Below are 20,586 nucleotides of genomic sequence, written 5' to 3' on the forward strand. Positions count from 1 at the left end.
AAACGCCCCGGTAATTTCTTCGTCGGTAATTTCCGTAGCCTTTAATTACTCGAGTAGCTTAAAGGCGGTCGTCCGGTTTAGTTTAAAGAATTACTTTTAGATAATAGGGTTTATTATATATACGTATATATAAGAGAAAAAAAGATAGGAACGACGAAATTATAAATCTAGAATTAAGAAAAATCGAAAAACGAATTAAAACGAAGATAAAGGACCTAAGGAATAAAAGAAAGGAAATAGATCGGAACCGTAGAATAGCGAGAAATAAGAGGAGAAGTCGGACGAGAACGAGAGAGTCGAATACGTTATTTAGGTCGTAAGTACCGTACTTAGGAGAGTTTCGATAATACTTACCTTAGCCTACGTTTAATTACGAGTTTACGAACGTACGTACTTATTATTTTATTAAAAGTATATAGTAGGAAGTTATAAGCTAACGCGTTTCCTATTATAGCTTTATACGTACGCGGGAAAACGCGCTTTCCTAAAGCGTTAGCCGTAAAGGTATATCTAACTATATCGTTAATACGTTTCCCTTCCTCCTTTTCTTTTTCCTTTTTAGGTATTCCATTCCGAAAATCCTTCCCTATAATTATTATATTTCTATTAATCTTTAGCCTACCTTTCTTATTATTAATTTAAATTCTTATTTTTACCTTTAACTTATTATTTCTTCTCTTTTTTCCTTTAATTCTTTTTTTTTATTTTTATTATGTCTTTCCCTTATTTCGCCGGAATTCCTCCCTCCTTTTCCCTTTCCTTCGTTTATAGAAACGTACGTCGTACCGATTTAACCGACTTAATAGAACTCCTATAAGAGATTTATAGTAGTAAAGATAACTAAAGTAATATAGAGAAGTATTAGCTTAGTACTCTGGATAATTACGATTCGGGAAAGGGTTCGATCGAGTTAGGATCCGATATAACCTAGGCCTTCCGGCTATCCGCTAATCGATCCCGAATTATAAACTAATAGCTATAGGAGTAAACGAAGGTAGCCTTAGCTAACTTTCTCGTATACCTCGCTTATTACGACTATCTTATTAACGAAGATATCCGCGCCTTTTATATCATAACTAATTACGACCTTAAAGGCCGAAAGGCAGCCTTCGAAATAAACCCGTACTAAACGATAGGCTATCGATCGGTAGGATCGTTTAACTTCCTAACCCGTTAGTACTTCCTCGATAACCCTATCTTTACTTTAGTCTTTATGATTTATACGGATCTAATAAACCCCGAACGAGTTATTACCGATTCCTTAAAGTTCTCCTAAGTTTATTTCGCCGTAGTATTATACCTCCTTAAGCTCCGAAGATTATTTAGTTTTAATATAATTAGGAACGGCGCCTTCGATCGGGCGGCGTACGCGCTCGGCTAGCTACGGCGGGTATAAAAAGACGGTAATCTCGAGCCTAATATAACCTCTTAGTTTATTTATTACGTCGCGTTAATAAACTAATAAAATAACTTTAGTTACGGTTTTTAAAGCGGCATTTTACCGTATCTTATCTTTAAACGACCGATCGAGGTCGCGCGCTAGGCCTAAGAGAATAAGGGCCTCGACCCTTTTAATATTATAAGAGAATACGCCGAGGTAGTAGAGTAATTTTATAGCGTTTAAGTTTTAAAAAGAGGAGTTAGTATCGTTAAGCGTTTCCGGTAAGCCGTAAATTACTAAAAGCGAATCGACCTTATTAACGTTATAGCTTCGGCGTAAAGTACGCCGATCGGCGAGCCCCCTAGCCGTAAATCCTCCGTCCGGTTTATCGCGTAAGCCGAAGTCCGTCGTTCCTTTATAACCTTAGTACCTAATTCCCTTTACTTTTTCGTATTAACGGACGTAAACCTCCGTTATAATAACTTTATTAAGGTTATAACGCGCCTTTTCCCTTCCTCCGGACTAGAAAGGATTAAGGCTTTTTAATTAAAGGAAACCTTTATACCGTATAAGTAGAGGGAAGATACCTAATTAATCCTTAGGACGCGCCCGCTCCCTTATTATTTCCTTAATTAGGAGGGCTAGGACGAAACTAAGAAGAAGGTAGCCGAAATAAAGAAAGAAAACGCCGATCGGGTTAGATCGGTAAAGGTAAACCGGGCTAAGTTAGCTATAAAGTAATAAAGGGGCCTCCTTATAATATTAAACGAAAAGTTAAAGGCGCGGCCGTAGTAATTAAATAATAACCGATAGAATAAAGTTTCGCGGTAGGTTTTTAAGGAAAGATATTAATCGGAATATACCGTACTATCCTTTTTAGTTTAATTATTCCTTACGGTATAATTAAACTAAGGAGGCTATAGTAGTACGGTAAAACATACCCTTTTAATATATTACGTAATACGTTACGATAGGCCTTATACCTATATAAAGTAACCATAGCTTCCGTAAATACGGAATATACTATATTTATTATGGAGTTTATTACCTAATTAGATTACTATCTTTATTATTTTTACTTTAATTAAAGATTCGTTTTTGCCATTAGATTTATCGTTCTCCGATTAATACATTTATTTTAGTTATAGACGCTTAAGTTACTTCGTCGTACCGCTATAGCCGAATAAATAACTTTTACGTTTTGCCTCTTTTCTTTCCTTACCTTTTATACCTTCGGGCTAACGATTATTATATCTCTACGACTAAGGGGTATAGCTAAGATACGATAACTACATTAGATTCCTTACCTTTCGATTAGTATAGCGATATTAGTTTTATTTATCTTAGACCATCGTACGTACTATAGTCTTCGATAGAGTATACTTTCGAGTAAACCTATCCGGGTCTCCAGTATCGCGTACGCTCTGCTCCTCCTTAATACTAATAACTGTAATAGTTAATAAAGCTTCTCTAGAAGCGTAAGAATCGTAAGATTAGTCGATCCGCCCTTCCGGCTATTCCTACTATAGCGAGCCTTCCTCATATTAATACGGTTCCGAATTAGGGCGCCGCTACCGTTATCCCCGCCGTTCCAAAGCCTTAGGCTATCGCCGTCGCCGCCTCTGTTACCGCCGTCTCGAAGCCTTAGGCCGTTACTATTGCCGTTCTGAAACCTCGAGGCGCCGCCGCCGCCGCCGAGCCGAAGCTATAGGGCTCTCTTGTTATTACCGACGCCGTCGTCGTCGTAACGAAGCCTTAGGGCATTACCGCCGCCACCGCCGCCGCCGTCGCCGTAATAAAGCCTCAGGGCTCCTTCGTTATCCCTGCCGCCGCCATACTAACCTAGTCGTTTTCGGCATACGTAAACGACGGGTACCTCGTACGCCCCTTATAGCTAATAGGGATAACCTAAAACGCTTTAAAAATACTAAAAAATATCGTAAAACAAAGCTACGGAGGATCGAGGACGATTCTAGCGAGAAAAGGAGCTATATAGATCCTTAGGCATCTAGAATAGAGGCCTATAATTAATAAAATTAAAGAAAAACACGTAATAGCTAAATATTTATAAAATGCTATATTTAAGCCCTTTTAGTAGTTTAGTTTTTATACCTTTAATTAATTAACTAGGTTTACTTTTTAATCCGTCTTACGTGCATTATGATTAAAGCAGCGAGGCTACGAAAGGAACCGCCACTAAAACGTATACCCCGACCTGTAAGGGATATGCCCCGCTAGATAGATACCTAGGTATACTGTGCATACCTGATATATACAAAGTACCTGCATTTATATGTTAGGTAGGAGGTACCTAAGGTGCTTGTCGGTGTCTGCCTGATCTACACGTAGTGGATACGGGAGGATAGGTAGGAAGGTATAATAATTAAATTGGGTACCTGCACTAACCTGATGTACACCGGTGGCGTGCAACGTGGCGCATAATGTATTAAGTAATTAATTGGTTGGGAGGTAGCTACCTCTCTTTGGCCAATCTACTACGTATAATGTTAAACCCTTTAACAACTCCGTTAGGAGGTATACTTATAAGCTAAGCACCCCAAGCGAGGTCTTAGACCAGCCTAACTAGTCCCCTATACCTTACCCTAACCTCTAACCGGATTAGGCGATTTTACCGAGCTTTTTCTCTGTTACTAAAACTTTATTCCTATTACCTAAACTTTTCGTATAAGGATTACTAAATTCTCCTTTCTAACTACCATAAGAACGTATAATTAATTTATTCTTTTTCGTAATTAAAAGTTATACTAGGAACGTTCGATAAATAATTAAATAGGCGGTAGTAGTAGTAATGGTAATAATAGTATAGTTAACTTAATAATATAGTTAACTTAGTGGTATAGTTAACTTAATAGAGTTAACTTAGTAGTAGTAGCGGTAGTAGCGGCTTAAGTAATTAAAAGGATCTTATCCTAACTAACTAATGGAATAAGGTCGTAGGAAAGAGCTAATAAAATCTTTAGGAATCCGTAACCCGCTTTAGGGTAAGGTTTAAGGGACTAGTTAGGTTAATCTATAGACTCCCCTAAGCTGCCTCGTTATAATGTCCTAGGGCCGAGTCTATAGATTAGCCTAACTAGTTCACTGAACCTTACTCCAAAGCGGGTCGCGGCTTTCTAAAGATTCTATTAGCTCTTTCCTATAACCTTACTCCACTAGTTAGTTAGGGTAAGATTCTTTTAATTACTTAAGCCTCTACCACCGCTACTACTACTAAGTTAACTATACTACTAAACCACTACTAAACTACTACTACTACCAAACTACTAAACCACTACCATAACTACTACTACTACTACCGATTAGTTAATTATTTATTAAATACTTCTAGGGCAACTTTTAATCGCGAAAAAGAATAAATTAAGTATACGTTCGTACGGTAGTTAGAAAGGAGAATTTAGTAACCCTTATACGAAATAGGGATGAAGTTTGGTTAACAGGGAAAAAGCTCGGCAAAATCGCCTAATCCGGTTAGAGGTTAGGGTAAGGTATAGGGGACTAGTTAGGCTAATCTAAGACCTCCCTGGGGCCTAAATACCACCAGCTTCAAAGTTGACCGACCCCATTTCTACCCCTCTCGCCATTTCAGGTCCTTACTTTAGCCTCTATACGGACGGACGATCGAGTCTCGTCATATCTACGCCTGCGACCAACTCCATCTGGCAGATTCCCCTCCAACCGAGCTACAGGCTTCCGATCTCGACCGATTAATCATTCGAACTCATGGTGGAGACTCGAAGCAGGGCGCAACACGGTGCCCAAACCCGGACTCTACGTAAGAGAAAGGTTCGCGTACCTTCTCCAGGGTCGGGAAGCGAGAAGGAGGAGGCTGGCGAGAGAAGGGCTTCACTACCGAAATATGGAGTGAGTTCGCGCCTACGGTCGCGTGCCAACCCTCGAACTCGAAACCAACGGCCCCTTAACGACCAAACCACAAGCCCCAGACGATCGGCGCGAAATATAAAGGATGTATCCAACTCCCTAGAGGCGCGTATGCCACAAACTCCTGCCTCGTCGCTACATATTACGCAGCCGGCCAGGGCGACCACTCCTGATAGTGGAAGTGAGGATTCAGATCCCGGCGACGCTGTGAGCACGACGCTGCTCGGTATAGTCAATAGCACCCGGAGATCGTCGCAACGATCCAATAAGCCTAGCCACCGGAACACCGAAGAGGAAGAACCCCTTGGGCTTGAGGAGGGGCACCGAGAAGAGCCTCAGGAATCAGAAGATGAGCACCAAGATAGCGATTCCGAAGGAGAGAATACCAGCCGTGAGAGCACTACAGAAGGACAGGGCCACGTGGACGCTGACGAGGCACGCCCTCCCCCGCGAAGTGGCCCCGCGGATGAGGAGGCCGATATCGAGTACGCGAGCATACTTTCTGAAGGGAGCTTCGCCCAGGACGTAGAAAATTTCAAAGCTCGATACCCCGATGGATACGAGAATTCTGGTATCTTCGATGGCGCCCTTCGAGATGACGGTACTACTGCCGTTCTTGATCTGCGGCCTATTACAAAGATGGTCGGACTTATGACATATCAGGCTTGGCGCGGTAAAGAAAAAAGAGATGCCGCATGGGCCGAGGAGCCTTTCGTCGATTCCCAGGACACGGAGCGACCTCCTACTCGAGCTTTGCCTATCCGATCTTTGCTCTTAGTCTTGAGAAAGCTCGAGACGGTCATTCTAGTGGCTCCCTGGTTCCGCGAGCCCCTCGAGCAGAACAGATTCTTCTATAAGCATGGCGATCTCCTAAGTTATTATTTCTCAAAAGTTGAAGCCGTGATCCAACATATTCGGACACGCCAGCTCGCAGACGTTGGGCCCGACCAATCAGATATAAACAACGACCCCGAGGCGCGCAGAAAGACATCGGAGGCTCTTGCACACGTTATTATTCCCATGTTGGTCCATATACTGGGATCCATACGGAAACTAGACTTCCCTGGGAAGCGGTTATTACGAATGACCATTTCTATCGGCCGGCTCCTGAGTAATGTGGTGACTTGGATTGAGATACTATATGACGTCACCCTGAGAGAGATGCTGTCATCCCTATGTGGCGATGAGGGTTCACCCGAACCCGGAAACCTACAAAGGAAGCTCAGGGACCTTGCGGACCCCCTGACGGAGCTGTCTGGCGCCATCAAGGACGGCTTGAGGGAGATCGACAGAAAAAAGAGGAGCCAGGAATTAAGGGATAAGCTGCTGCTCAAGAAGCAACTGGAGGATAAGGAGAGGCAACAGGAGTATATGAGGCAACTACTACGGCGGGAAGCCAGGGCTCAACAATTACGAGATGAGGAGATGCGGGCCGCCAGAGAACACAATTATAGGGCGAAGCTATCCATGAGACGTATTCACATACCGTTGTCAGAATCGGCGATATCCTACTACCAGAGCAAAATACAGTCGGCTCAAGCGGCGACATCGGCACCGCGGCGGCAGTCTCCTCGCCGAGGGACGAGCGCCTGGTCACATGAGGAGAGGCTATTGCTCTTTCGCAAGATACAGGAGTCGTATCCCGAACTTCCGCACTTGGACGAACTGAGCTCGGAGATTGACAGGGAGCCTGGAGATGTAGAGGCTGCAGCCGAGGAGATCCTCGGCCTGATGTTGGCGAATGTGCACCCGGAAAAGACGAAAGCGGACATCGCGGTGCTCGTCGGCGGCTTGATGCGTGCTTACAGGCGTGCACAGCGCCGATGATAGGGCAGACCCACGCCGTGGAGCCGAACGCCGGCCCAACGCGAGTGCGAAGTCTTTCTCCCGTCTTGCTGTATCCCGTACTACGTAGCTAGTCATATATCTAGGCCATAGCGCAAGGCCGGCGGTACAGGTCGTCGATTTGGGAGTCAACGACCCACCCGATGACTACGTATAGTACGTATGTACTGACGATTCGCGGAGAGAGAGCTCCTCTGGCGAAAGGACAAGGATATAGGAAACTGGATGTTGGCTGGCTATTATTTGCTAGGGAGAAAAAGGGGGTGTTCGGCCTGACGACCCAACCGAGCTAGCTCAGGTGGTTTAACTCAGGTGGTGGCCGTAGCGAGCGCTTTCTGTAGGTAGGTATTAATATTTATTGATTTGCGGCCCGGGCGCACAGCTACTGGCTGCACAGGTATGCACAAGCGGTCGCGGAGGCATTGTCTGCATCCTGTCGTCGCCGTCTCCCTACCTCCTCTGAAGAAGCGATACACGGGTAGATGCTACGGCCGCCATAGGCATACACACGCCTCGCATGTGTCGCAGAGTGTTTTCATGCGCTTCCGGAACGTTGCAGGTTCCCGCGCGTGCGTCTGGATCCGGGCGCCCATTAGTAGGTACCTACGCACCCAACGGATTCTGGTTGGTACTCAGCACAGGCCGGCGGCGCCAGAGCGCGGCAGCAGAAGCAGAAGCAGCGGCAGCAAGGAGGTGGGCGGGCACCTCCCGGGACCCTCTTCCCTGCCTCTCTTCTGCCATCGCCAAGAAGACTGCAGTTGCATGGTGGCGTTTATGCGCGATGTGAGGTATGTAGGTGATCCGCGTGTAGGTACGCGTGTCAGGGCGGAAGCGTGTCACTTGTGTGTGTATACACACATACGTACCTACATACATTGGACGCGATGGGTAGGTATGTACGATGTAGGTAGGTACCTAGGTATATAATCATCGTCACTAGCAGCGTACGGATATATGCGTGTATGTACGTGATGTACATCATGAACGACCTGCGTACCTACGGAGCCAAACCGAGAGAGAGACACGGCTCCTCTTCTGAGTGGCCGATCTTGTACGTCTTGAGACGGAGAGTGCGAGAGAGAGAGACGGGGGAGCGAGAGAGACGGAGGGCGAGGGCGAGAGGGCGAGAGAGCGAAAAAAAAAAAAAAACCCGAAGGGCTCACCGTCTCACTGGCAAACCCGCCTCCCCGGCTTCACGTATATATTATATGAATAGCCCACCTTCAAGTGACCGATAGGCTGTAGAGGAGAGGTGGTGCTGGTAGATAATACCGGTCTGTCATCTGCCCGCGGCCTGGATGGCTGGGCGGGATTGGCGCATCGATAGATACCAGACGCGTCCGAGCCCACCGGATGGCCCTCTCCGCACATATCAGCGGACGTAGGTACATAGTGTATGTGCAGACGGACATGCTTACTTGCTTGCTTGCCTGCTTTATCGTAGGCGAGGTAGCAGAGCAGCATCGAGAACCCATATATGTACCTATAACATACGTACATAATGAGAGAGGGGAGAGAGGGCAGAGAGACAGGATGCCAGATTAGCGAATGGAATTCCCGTGGCGGGTGGGTATTGCTGACCGGGTTGGAGGGAGAGGTGCTGAGGTGTGTTTAGTACGCTGTGTCGCCCGGAGCGTGACGAAGTTGGGCATTGATGATAGGTATTCTACACACATACCTGCCCAATGTAGGGGTGATGAACGCCCGTCAGAGATAGATTAAGAGTAAAATGCGTTAGATAGAGAGAGGTCCTTGTTCCATTCCTTCGGTCCTTCGATGCTTTTCTCGTCTCTTCTTCTCATGCCACGCTCGCTTTCGATCGTCCGCTCTTCTGCCTTTTTTTTTTTTCCCCCTCTCGTTCCCGCTCTCAACAACGAGCTCACCTCCCCTTTACGCAGGTACGTAAACGGGATCCATACGCGCACACCGAACCTGCATATTTCTATGGAACCTTGGGTGGCTCCGTCGCTGGTTGAGGCTCCATCGGCCCCAGTACGCAGGTAGGCAAGGTCCCTTATAGTATAGTACGAGGTAGGTAATTCTGGTAGATCGATTCTCAGCGTTCCCTCCTTTTTATAGCTGGCGGAGACCGCAACGTAGCTTGCCTCCTAGTGCGCATGTACGTAAAAGGGGGGAGGGGGAGGGGAATACCTACTGTATATAGGTAGGTACCTACCTAGGTACCTCCTAGGTACCCAACCTCTACGCCTTAACCAAAGGTACAGCGCCAACAAGGTTGTTTCCGCGTTTCTATATGCAAGATTCAATTGCCTCGCCCAGTTCCCAGAGGAGGTACCTAGGGTACGCGTGCATGTACATACTATCCCACCGGTAGGCATCAAGTAGGTACCTCCTACGCGTGCAGAAAAGTATAAGCAGGTACGTGCGCGCGACCTCGGACGGCTCTGAATCCCGGAGGGAATGCCGGTATCGACGGCGTACAGCAAACATGATTCAACCTGTAGACTCGGCAGCATGTGCAGGTATCATCCATCCCACGCATGTACCTCATCTGACATACCGCGCGGTACATGCGAGCACGGACCACTGGCTCTCCCAACCTGCGAAAAAGCGCTGTGAGCGCGCGCCGACCTCCCAGGAACCCCCCCTGGGCAGAGTCCTGCTAGGCCCCCCCATAGCACCCCTGGCCGTCCCTCCAGTAATAGGCGGCCCCTTCAGCGATCCCCTTCGTCGACGTTGCCTATCAGGGCTTAGGCTGCGTGCTTAGGCGGTTCCTCGCCGGCCATTTTTGCAACCATCTGAAATTGTTGGACAATTAATAGCCCATTTGGTCCTCTTCTCTCGGCCTCCCGCTAGGTATCTCGCACAACTCCTCTCTCTCCCTCTCATGCCCTCCCGTCCGCCCCTCTCCCGTCCGCTTCGCTATCCTGGGTTTAGGTCCTCCGAAGGCGAGGGAAATAATAATAATAAAAAAGGAGAAAAAACTGGTCCTGCGCAAGAGGATCTGAAAGCACAACCTCGATTCGCGTCGTGAACGAGGACCTCTGATCTTCGTTTGGCTTGCCTTCGCTGAATATTCCCAGTGCCGAGAGAGATAGAGACGGCGCCTGCGAGGCATATACGCAATCACATCCTGTCGTCGCACCGCCTTTTCTTTTTCTTTTTGTTACCTGACGACTTGACGAGGAAAGGAACGCCACCTGAGACGAGAGAGGAACACGAACAGGAACGAGAGAGAGGTCGAGAATTCGCAGGCACGAGACGAGACGAGGTCAGTTAACTCGCCCGTCCAGTCAATTCCCTCCCGCGTCCCTCCCACCATCATCCCTCGTTAAACAACCCACCCCCTCTTCCCGCTTCGATGTGACGTGTCGATGCGGCAAATCATTATAGCTGGCCATGCTGTGTTATTACTAGGACTCCCTCATCAATGCTGCCATGTCCATGCTTTAACCATCCCACATCTCACTTTCTCGCTTTTCCGCGCCCACGAGTTCATCAATTGCCATCTCGGCAGTCCTCAAATATCCGTGTCGAGCTAACAGAAACTTGTTTCGACAGTACCGTCAAAGCCCCCGACTTTGGATATTTGTTGACCAGATATACCCGAGAAACCATATCTTCTTCGTCCTCCGCCAGAGCCGAAACAATGTCAGACGCCGACGGGTTCGAAGTTGTCCAGCACGAAGAGTCCGTTCTCTCCGGCGAGGAGACAGCGGGGACGGCAGGCACTGGGTCTTCGCCCAAATCTACCAAGTCTCCTACTAATGGGTCTGGCGCAAAGCGACCGGCCGGCGCTGCCGCGGCTACTCGCCGGCCGGGGACTGCGACCGGGAACGCCCCCAAAGCTGCGACAAGTTCGACTGCTCGCGCAACAAGTGGCTTGAGCAAGCCTCCGACGCGCCCCCCGGCCGGAGCTGCTGTCAAGAAGCCGGCCGTCATCCCGTCGTCTCATCGGCCCCAGCCGTCCGTCTCGGAAGACGAGAAGAAGCGATCCACGATGACATCTGCCGCGCGTCGGACTTCCACCGTCCCGAGTGGCTTGACGTCGTCCCCTTCGAAGACCGCAACAAAACCTAGCACGCCGGCCTCCGCAAGCGCTTCGGGCGCTACGGCCGCCAGAAAGACCCCCACTGCCGCGGTCTCTCCGAGGACAAGTGGCCAGATCAAACCTCCAAGCTCGACGAGCGCCGCGAAAGACGCGCCGCGGACTTCTACTGCTACCCGACCAGGATCTATCGGCACCGTCGCCGACGCTAGGAAGCGGCTATCTAGCGTTGCTGGCTCTTCTGTGACTACAACAGCAGCGGCTGCCAGGCATGCGCCCCGCCCATCTACCTCCTCTTCGATTTCCGCTACGGCGGCGAAGGATATCGAAGACCTCAAGGCAAAGCTTGCTGAGAAGGAGTCCGAGGTCGAATCGCTGAAGGAGCAGGTTGCCTCGTCCGCAGCCAAGGTCGCCGAGCTTGAAGAGAAGATAAAGACCGAGGTAGACGGCATCGAAGGCGCCGAGGATGCCGTACGGAAGGGACACGAAGAGCTATTAGAGTCCTTGAAGTCTGCCCATTTGTCCGAAAAGGAGGCGTTAGGCACGCAGATTTCCGAGGCGCTCGGGAAGCTCAAGGTTGCCGAGGAGCAACTAGAGACTCACAAGGCCCGGCTGACTGAATTAACCGGCTCTCAAGAAGCTAAAGATAGCGCGATCGACGCGTTGCAGAGCAAGCTTGACTCCCTGCAGCTCGACAAGGATGCTGGCGCAAAGGATAGCGAGACCGCCCTGAGCAAGGCTGCCGAGGAGCATGCCACTAAGCTGGAGGAGCTCCAAAAGTCCCTAAAAGAGCAGCACGAAGCCGCAATCGAAGTCTTGAAGGCTTCGCACGCCGCAGAGCTCGACCAAAGCAAAACGTCGGCTAGCGAGCACGAGAAGGCCCTGGAAGCACTCAAAGTCGCCAATGAGTCTCTGCAGAAAACAATCAATGACTTGACCTCGTCGGCGGAGAGCGAAGGTGCGGCTAGGGCTTCCAGAATAACTGCTCTCGAATCCGAACTTGCGGAACTGAAGGCCGCAGCTGAGCAAGACAAGTCTGCCCTCGCTGCTTCCCAGGCGGAACTAGAGGAGGTCAAGACGAAGCTTGCGGACTCTATCGCCGCTCTGGGTGCTACCAAGGAAGAGCTCGCCAAGGTCCAATCTGAGTTTGCCGGCCTACAGGATGAATTGGCCCAGGTCAAGGCGGAGGCATCATCCAACGCCGGCCTTGCCGGTCAGGTTAAGGACTTGGAGGACAGGATCGAGAAACTGAAGCAGGAACATCAACACTCGGAAGAGACTCACGAGAACCAGCTGAAGCTCATTTCGCAAGACTACGAGACAGAGATCGAGAGCCTCAAAGGGGACGCGTTCTTCAAACGCAAGTCCCACGTCCTGGAGGAGGAGCACACCGAACTCCAGTCCAAGTATGACGAACTATCCTCCACGCACTCATCGGCGGTTGAAAAACACGCAGCTGCTGTTGCGGCCCTCTCTGCCCAGCAGGAAAAACACCAAAAGGCACTAGACGCATTACAAGCTAGCCACGCTATGGAGTTGGAGAGCGCGAAGAGTGGTGCCTCTGCTGACCATGAATCGCATGTAGCCGAGCTGGAGTCTCTCAAGGCCAGTCACGCAAAGCAGATCCAGATATCTAAGGACGAGAGTGAAGCGGCGCTGACAAAGGAGCTTGAAGCCCTCAAGGCTGCTCAAATTGAAGCGCTCAACACTCACAAGCGAGATTCGGATGCCCTGATCGCCAACCTGAAGGCTAAGCATGCGCAAGAGCTTTCTGACAAGGAGGCCGATGGAAACGCTCACCTAGAATCCCTGAAGGCTGCTGTTGAGGCGGCTCAAGCAGAACTGGACCACGTCAGAGCCAATCACGCCCAGGAGCTTGCCGCGCGGGAAGCCGACAGTAGTTCTCACAGCGCTCAATTGGCAGCCTTGAAGGCAACCCTCGAGGAGGCCCACGCCGAACTCGAGAGATCTAAGGCTGCTTATGCCCAAGAACTTGCTGCTAAGGAGGTGGAAACAGGCTCTTATCAGACTCAGCTAGAAGCCCTGAAGGCGGCGGTACAGGATGCGCAAGCGGAACTCGAAAAGGCAAAGACCGATCATGCCATCGCTTTTGCAACGTTCAAGAAGGAAAATGACGACGCACACTCAGCTGAGATCGAGAAGTTGCTGACGGTACAAGCCGAATCTCTTGATGCTGTGAAGAGGAACTCCTCGGGCTCCCACAAGGAAGAGATCGATGCTCTTGAAGCGAAGCATGCTCTGACCATTGAGGAGCTAAAGGAGCAACACGAGGCCAAGCTCTCCGCGGTAAAGGTCGATGTGGCACAGAACCTAGCCGCTGCCAGCGAGACTGAGAAGGCGTTGATAGCTGCGAAGGAGGCTTTGGCCAAGGTCGAAGAGCGAGCGTCAAACCTCGAGGCGCAGGTATCAGAGACCCAAGCGAAGAATGCCGAGTTGGTCAAGGCCCAGGAGGAATTCGAATACCTGCACCAGAAGCTTGCCGAGGCAAAGATGAACAATGTAGAGCTTATGGCTGAGCTCGACGCGTCGAAGAACCAGAGGCCGGACACGTCGGCAGCCGACGCGTTGAAGGCCCAACTCGAGGAGTTGAAAGCGTCCCATGCTCAAGAGCTAGCAGCTGCTCAAGAAGTGTCAGCGAAATCTACGAGCAACCTCGAGTCGCTGCAAGAAGCGTTGGAGACGACAAAGGCGGAACTGGGGTCCCTGAAGGCGCAACTAGGTTCAGCTAAGGAAGATGCCCTCATCGCCCAAAAGGACCTCGAGGCGCACAAGAACGACACGGAGGCAAAGCTCAAGAACCAGGAGGCCGACTATAAGGACATGTACGAGAACTTGACCACCATAGTAGAGGAGGAGCAGAAGAAGAGGGAGTCGGCCGAGAAGGAAGCGTCGGATATCAAGGCGCGATTCGCCGAGATGGAGGCTCAGCTCAAGGTCAAGGATGCAGAGATTGCCGAGGCTCAGGTCGGTCACCCAACTCCAACGGCCCCTCGCATATTTGGCAAATTGCCCCCTCGAGGAGACTAACTGCTAACTAAATCGTAGGCCAAGGCGGCACTCGGGCCAAAATCGGGTCTGTCAGCGAGCAGATTCGCCAGTGGCAACGAGGGCGCTGCTGAGGCAGAGGCTTCCGCAGTTGGAGGTGAGGACCCCGACTACTCGTCGGCGGCGATGAGCATGGTGCGCAGTACACAATCTTTGCTTGGTAGTCGCAACACCTGTCAATATTCAGCCACCACCACTTCATTTTCCTAGTATTTGTATTCTCGGCTTTTTGCGAATTTTGGACTAATGCCTATGCACCGACAGTTAGCTCAAGCTAAATTTAGTATGAACGGACTGAAAGTAATCGATGAGGACATGAAAGAGCGAAACTTACGGTATGTCCTTGGCCCCATCGCCGGAGACTGCGTATGGGTTCAGCGGCCAAAGCTAACACGAAGCAGCATGCTTAAATCGGTCACCGACGTATCTCGCGGCTTGTAGATGACTACAATCTGGCCTTGGTCGTTTGCGCCGGGCGGCGATCTCCTTCCCTCGCCCTTTCTCCTGTGCCATACTACATCTCCTCTTCATCAACCTGCCCCGTGCCGCACGCAAAATGTGGAGGGGGCCGGCTGACCATACCTCGCATTTTTTTTTACTCCACCAACGCGGCCGCTTGTACCGATGAGTGTCCGATGCGGTCGGTGACGCTATCTTATACGTGTGTATACGAGAAGGGGAGACACGCGGAATGGCGGCGACAGGCAGCATCAGCAGTGGCATCTGCTGGACAAATTGCCGTCTGTATTCTTTTTTCGGAAATGAGACATACCGCTCCGTAATGGAAAACGACTCTGGGGAGGCGACGGAGGGGGGCGGGAAGAGGTGGAAGAAAACGACGTACGAGGTCCCGTTTGTCGCACTCGGTCTGGAGTTCGAGCGTGCGCGACGGAAAGGAGGAGGTCCAGGACGGAGGAGAAAAGGGGAGGAAGGTTGCGTCAACGAAGAAATATGGTGTATGCGGCGGCGCACCTATACATACATACACGCAGTAATGTGCCGGAGGGACGGAACTGTTTTCTACCTCTCTTCGCTTTTTAATGTTTTCTGCTTTCTCTTCCATTTCGGATTCCGATCCTCTCTTATCCTCTACTTCGCTTTTATTCCCATTTTGCCCTTTTTTTTTTTCTCATTTCGGCCCCCTATTATGTTACCCCCTTTGTCCATCTAGGGGCGACCTACGGCGTGCACATATCACATGTGTGCATGTCGTGGCTCTTCCCCCCCCTCTCCCTACCTCTCTCTGTGTCCCTCTCTGCCTGCCTACCCTCCTATTGCTGCTGCTGCTGCTGCTCCAGACCTAGTTGAAATCGACGATACCCCCTTTCTTGCTTCCTACGTCTGCTCTGAATGGCGCACCTAAACTTGCCTGTCTCCTTGCCTGCCCGCCTGTCTGGTATTCTCTGCGTGCCCGCGTGATGCGTCCGTCCGTTTATTGATTGGCTGCCTGCTTGGATCGATCGATCAGCCGGCTCGGTCGTCTGTTTTGGTGAATGAACGAATAGCTGTGCGTACGAGCGGCTGTGCTTTTGTGCTCTTGCGCTGCGTCCCGGCTCGCCGTCACCGCTCCCTGTCCCCGAGCGGCGGGTCGGCGTGCGCGGGGAGCAGTGCTTTGCCGGCTCCGTCGGCAGCAGGCTCGGCTGTCCGTCCGTGTGTTTGGGGAGGTTAATACGTAGCTGACGGGTCGGATCACGCCTTTTCGTCGTCGCGAGTGAGTGAGCGAGTAACTGACTGACTGACTGACTGACTGGGGAAAGGGGAGAAGTGATGCACCGCAGGACAGGGCGAGGTAAACGAAAAACTATTAAAAAAAAAGTAGGGTGGCATCTATGCACACGGGTCCGAGTCGCCCACGCGGCACCCTTCTCCGACCAAACTCCAGCGCAGTCGGTTGATCCGAGAGGGGAGCATATTTTCCTCACGCCGTCGTCCCTCGTACCTAAGCGTATACACGTGGGGTGAGTAGAAAAGTGTATCTACCCTGGGGTTAGCTAGTCGCCATGGTAGACCGACGTATAGGTAGGTATAATGCACATCGGACCAAGACAGCGCAGTCAGTCCTCACGAAAGTCGACCCTTAGAGCCCTCTGACGGCGGGCCTAGGCGAGGCGTGAGCGGGTGTGCGCAATCATAACGTAGCATTCGGGGAAGCCTCCCTGCTAGATAGATAAAAGGTCGATCGACAAGACGTATTTGTATACAAAACATATATACACGGAGGCGTGCGCCGTGTACCCAGTGCTGCTACTACCACCTCTTCTGCTTCTTCTTCTGCCTCTCCTCCAAACTCCTCGTCTTCCGTCTCCCGCTCTTCATCGCCTCTCTCCCTCCGCTCCGCCCGCTCCTCTTTCACCCGTCGCCGTCCGCGCCATCCACTCCATACGTGCGTACGGACGCTACGGACGCGCCTACACATCGTATGCCTTGCCTTGCCGCCGTGTCCGCGTGTTGGCCATATTCGCGGATAAGAGGCCCTTTCGGGTCTAATGACTGGTCGGATCGGGTCGAGTCGGATAGGGTAGGGGAAGGGCAGGGGAGGGACAGAAAGGAAAGGGAAAAGAAGAGCTAGCTAGCTACCTACCGCTGCCCTGCCCTGCCCTGCCCATTCCTTCCTTTCTTCCTTCCCTTCGCCCCTCTTTACCTCTTGTCCTTGCCGGTCTGGCCGGGCTTCACCAGGTCTCGCAGCTCGAACATGGTGTGGAAGTTGTGCTGCTTGACGAACCACGCGTTGACGAGCTTCCACTCCTGCTTGGGATCCTTGAAGCTGATCTGCACGTAGGTGTTAGCGTCGTGATATACGATACGTTAAGAGCACCGCTCAGTACTGAGGGGCTGGGTATAATGAGAAAAGGCTAAGGCGAGAAGCTATGTGGGTGCTTACCTCGAAACGCCGCAGCAAGCTCGGGGTGACCTTGTAGATCTCCAGCAAGCTGATATTCTTGCCGAGGCACGTCCGGCTACCCATGCCGAAGTGGAACATCATGCCGTTCATCTCGCGGATGCGCTTCTCCTGCTCCTCCCTCTCCTCGCTGCCGACCGGTAGCTTTTCGTCGACGAGCCACCTCTCAGGTCGGTACACGTCCACGTCCTCGCCCCAGATCTCCGGGCGGCGGTGGATGACCCACGCCGAACAGCCTACAATGGTACCGCCCTTCACATAGTGGCCTGCGATCTCGACACCGGGTTCGGGAACGATGCGCTCAAGCGGCAGGCCCGCCGCCGGGTGTATCCGAAACGATTCCTTGATGCAGGCGTCGAGGTACGGTAGCTTCTGGCTCTCGGCCCACGTTACGAGGCCAGTTTCGTAGTCGCTGAAGAGGCCGGACCGAGAGGCGTCATCGATCTCTTTGAGAAGCCTGTCGAGCTTGGATGGATTGCGCAAGAGGTAGTAGAATACGCTCGAGAGGGAGATAGCAGTCGTTTCGGAGCCCGCGAACGCCATCGATACAGCCATCGTTTGCACCAGCGTGTCGGTCATGAATTCGGGTCGAGCGTCACGCGCTGCGAGGAACTTGGACAGGAGGTCGGGAGACTTGACTTCGCCTTTTCCAGTGGAGACGGGCAGCAGAGGTTTTGAGGGGTCACCATTGAGGTTCGGGCCCAAACGCTCAGCCATACGCGCTCGAGCAAAACTGGCTACCGGCATGGTAGCATCGACAAATCCCCATTGTGAGAGCTTGAGGTAGATGGGGTTCTTCAAGAAGAGACGGTCAAGCCATGGGATTTGGCCAATCTGGTTCGCCGGGTTAGCCCTCCTCACCGACTCCTAACGTCTGAGGGTTGAACATACCGGTGCAACGTAGAGGAAGAGATTCCCTAAGTACTTGATGATGCCATCAATGTCTTCATTTTTTTCGAGGAATCCGTGGCGCTTGCTGTACGTGATCTCTCCGATCACGTCGAAGGCGTAGAATTGTAGCCACTGGGTGAAGTCACATCCATCCGGGTTACCGGCGAAAAGGCGCTCCGTCTGCTCGAAGAAAAGCTTGGTGGTGTTATCGACGAAAGGCTCGTACTGGACGAGGGCGGACATGGTGAAGGCCGAGTTGATGGATCGTCGGAAGTTGGCGTGGAAGCCATTGTCCGTAGTGCTGAAGATCGAGGAGAGGACATGCCCCTTGACTATCGACTGCTGCACGATATAGAAGTCGGACTAGGGGAACAGCGTTAGCACGGGTCGTGCTCCCAAGAAGAAGGCTACCTGCGAAGTACATACCTTGACAAATCCCTTGTTGAGGCCGTATATCGTTTTGAGGGATTTCGGGTCCGCGAACGATAGAGTATTGGGCCCCAAGCGTACGACATCACCATACTTAGCATGCAACTGTTGATGTGTCCGTTCAGGTCGTCGGCGATAGACATCCCATAACCGCCACAGGTCCGTCAAGGAAGCCAGGAAGGGGCCCGGGTACTTGTTGAGGCCATTGTGGTACCGATTCTTGACTAGACAGGCAAGAATTGCTGATACTATTATGGGCAGCCAGCACTGAGCTATGAAGCTCACAACCACAGAATTCTCGAGTCCCTGCATTGCCTCGCGAATTCATCTACTCGCACAACAAGTTCTTCAAGGTTGACCGGAATGAGCAGCGGCGACGTCTCGTACCTGAGGGTTGGGGGGAGTCCTGAAAGAAGAGCACCGAAGGGTTGTTGAAACCTTGGGGGCTCTTCTAAGCGTCGAGGCTGCGAGTTGCCGGCTAGGTTAAAGCCAACGTAGGAAGACCCGGGACAACTCTGCAGTTTTTCAAGTAGTAGTAGCAGAAGCGCCGCAAGCCGAGTACGAAGACTTGTTCACACCGTTGGCCGAGGTGGGTGTACCACACGTGGATATTCGCCGGTTATCCCACGAGCAAGTTGAGTCGATGGGCTTCGATACTGCTCCCGCGATGCGATGGACTCCCGGTAGCTGCGGCTAAGCTACTCGACTGGAAGAAGTCGAAAAGCCTAAGGGCAGAAGGTACACTTGTACTTAATATTGAGCACATCGTTCGAGAAGTGTGATTGACGCCTGTGACGGCACTTCAGCGCGTCGAAGCGACTTGGTCCAGCTTCTCGCCCTTTTCGGTCTTCGCGAGATGACATTCTCCCGTAACCGCATCAGCTCCCGGGCAAGGCCAGCCAGGGGGGCCCAAGACTCTGGGGGACCCCGCCAGCCCCACTGGGGAGCATAGGGGTAGTCGATTCCAGCTGGTAACAGGCGGGGGCGGGGGAAAGCGGTGCGTGGTCAGAGCCAGGTTGAGGATGTTGACAAAAGACCCCCATGGCTGCCAAGTATGTAGACATGTGAATAGCCCGAGTTCGTAGTTGGGCCTCCATTAGGGGTGCTATCGGCAGATGGACAGTCCAATGATGTGGGAGCTCTCGTCGGACAAAAGTACGACAACATGGATCGGAGAATATACCATGTTTCGGACTTAGGCCGGAGCGACCAACAAATGTGACTGATCTTACGGAGACTGCCTGTACCACGGTAGCCCTCTCGGGAAGCTGTTTCAGGGACCAAGGAGTATAGATTCTCCTCAGAAGCGTCCGGACGTCAGCGTGCTAGCCGTCTCGACGGGCGACAAACGTGACAGGATGCTCAGGGACGACGGAGAGTGCCGCTAAGCCTAGCTACCTAAGCCAGGTGGGAGAAGTCGTTAGAAAAAGGTGGGCGTTCACCTATGATGGCCCGGATATTACAATTTAGCGCAGAAGCGGTGGTCGAGGTGTATTGTCCAGCCAATTTCAATCCTAGGCACCTCTCCACGGCGAAGAAGACGGGACCTACGGGTGAATAGCTCGGGGTATTTCCTGCCAAGCCCAGGCCATCCTCTTCCCTGGCGTTCACGGGGGGGCGGGAAGGCTTCGGAGGTACGTGCGCTACATGTGCGTGTCCTGGTAAATTTCCAGTCACGGGCTGCACGGCGGGAAGTGGCATGGGGCCATAGCTGCACCTGGGGCCGGATCTGGACCATACGACAACGATCTGGCGGCGAGGACCAGGTGTGCGTGTTTATGGCGGTGGTTGGTGGTGGGCAGCGACAACGACAGCGACGGGGAGCTCTGGCGATGACCGGATGGACAGGCAAAACTGCCGAGTTCTAATGACGAAAGGAACCTAGCAAAGGGATCCCCTACACCGTCCCGATCGAGCGATGGGCAGGTCTTGGGAGGCGGGGAGGATACCGGACGGCCAAGTTGGTTCGGCAGATGTTTAGGACAAGATGCCCTCCCATTCTCGGCTGCCGTTTTGCCGGGAGAAGAGTGAGGGAAAAGGAAGAGGGAAAAAATAGGTCGGCCACGTGCCCGCTGGGTGGCTGTGACTTCGTTAGGTAAGGCCCCCGTGTCTATTGGTGTAGGCACAAGCTCTGGGTCTTACCTAAGCTACGCAACAAGTACCAGG

At 51.6% G+C, this 20,586-nt stretch overlaps 3 protein-coding genes across 3 annotated transcripts; 2 read left to right on the top strand and 1 right to left on the bottom strand.

Annotated features, from left to right (window-relative positions):
- Positions 1-4,931: 4,931 nt before the first annotated feature.
- Positions 4,932-7,596, top strand: GGS23DRAFT_556325 (uncharacterized protein). The gene has a single exon (XM_051515651.1). The coding sequence runs from the start codon at positions 5,123-5,125 to the stop codon at positions 7,106-7,108; it is 1,986 nt and encodes a 661-aa protein (XP_051374983.1). The 5' UTR covers positions 4,932-5,122; the 3' UTR covers positions 7,109-7,596.
- A 3,140-nt stretch (positions 7,597-10,736) lies between these two features.
- GGS23DRAFT_594408 (uncharacterized protein) lies at positions 10,737-14,642 on the top strand (the record flags this gene model as incomplete). Its single annotated transcript, XM_051518156.1, has 4 exons — positions 10,737-14,120; positions 14,202-14,336; positions 14,466-14,536; positions 14,603-14,642. 4 exons carry the CDS (start codon positions 10,737-10,739, stop codon positions 14,640-14,642), a joined length of 3,630 nt encoding a protein of 1,209 aa, XP_051374984.1.
- A 2,085-nt stretch (positions 14,643-16,727) lies between these two features.
- On the bottom strand, positions 16,728-19,078 carry GGS23DRAFT_378219 (cytochrome P450). Its single transcript, XM_051513414.1, has 4 exons — positions 18,418-19,078; positions 17,992-18,354; positions 17,083-17,934; positions 16,728-16,970 (listed from the first exon to the last, which is right to left on the bottom strand). The coding sequence occupies exons 1-4, from the start codon at positions 18,730-18,732 to the stop codon at positions 16,839-16,841; spliced, it is 1,662 nt and encodes a 553-aa protein (XP_051374985.1). The 5' UTR covers positions 18,733-19,078; the 3' UTR covers positions 16,728-16,838.
- Between the last annotated feature and the right edge of the window lie 1,508 nt (positions 19,079-20,586).

The sequence above is a fragment of the Durotheca rogersii genome (genome assembly GCF_024521655.1).
Source record: "Durotheca rogersii strain YMJ 92031201 chromosome Unknown GGS23scaffold_4, whole genome shotgun sequence".
NCBI classification, from domain to species: Eukaryota; Fungi; Ascomycota; class Sordariomycetes; order Xylariales; family Xylariaceae; genus Durotheca; species Durotheca rogersii.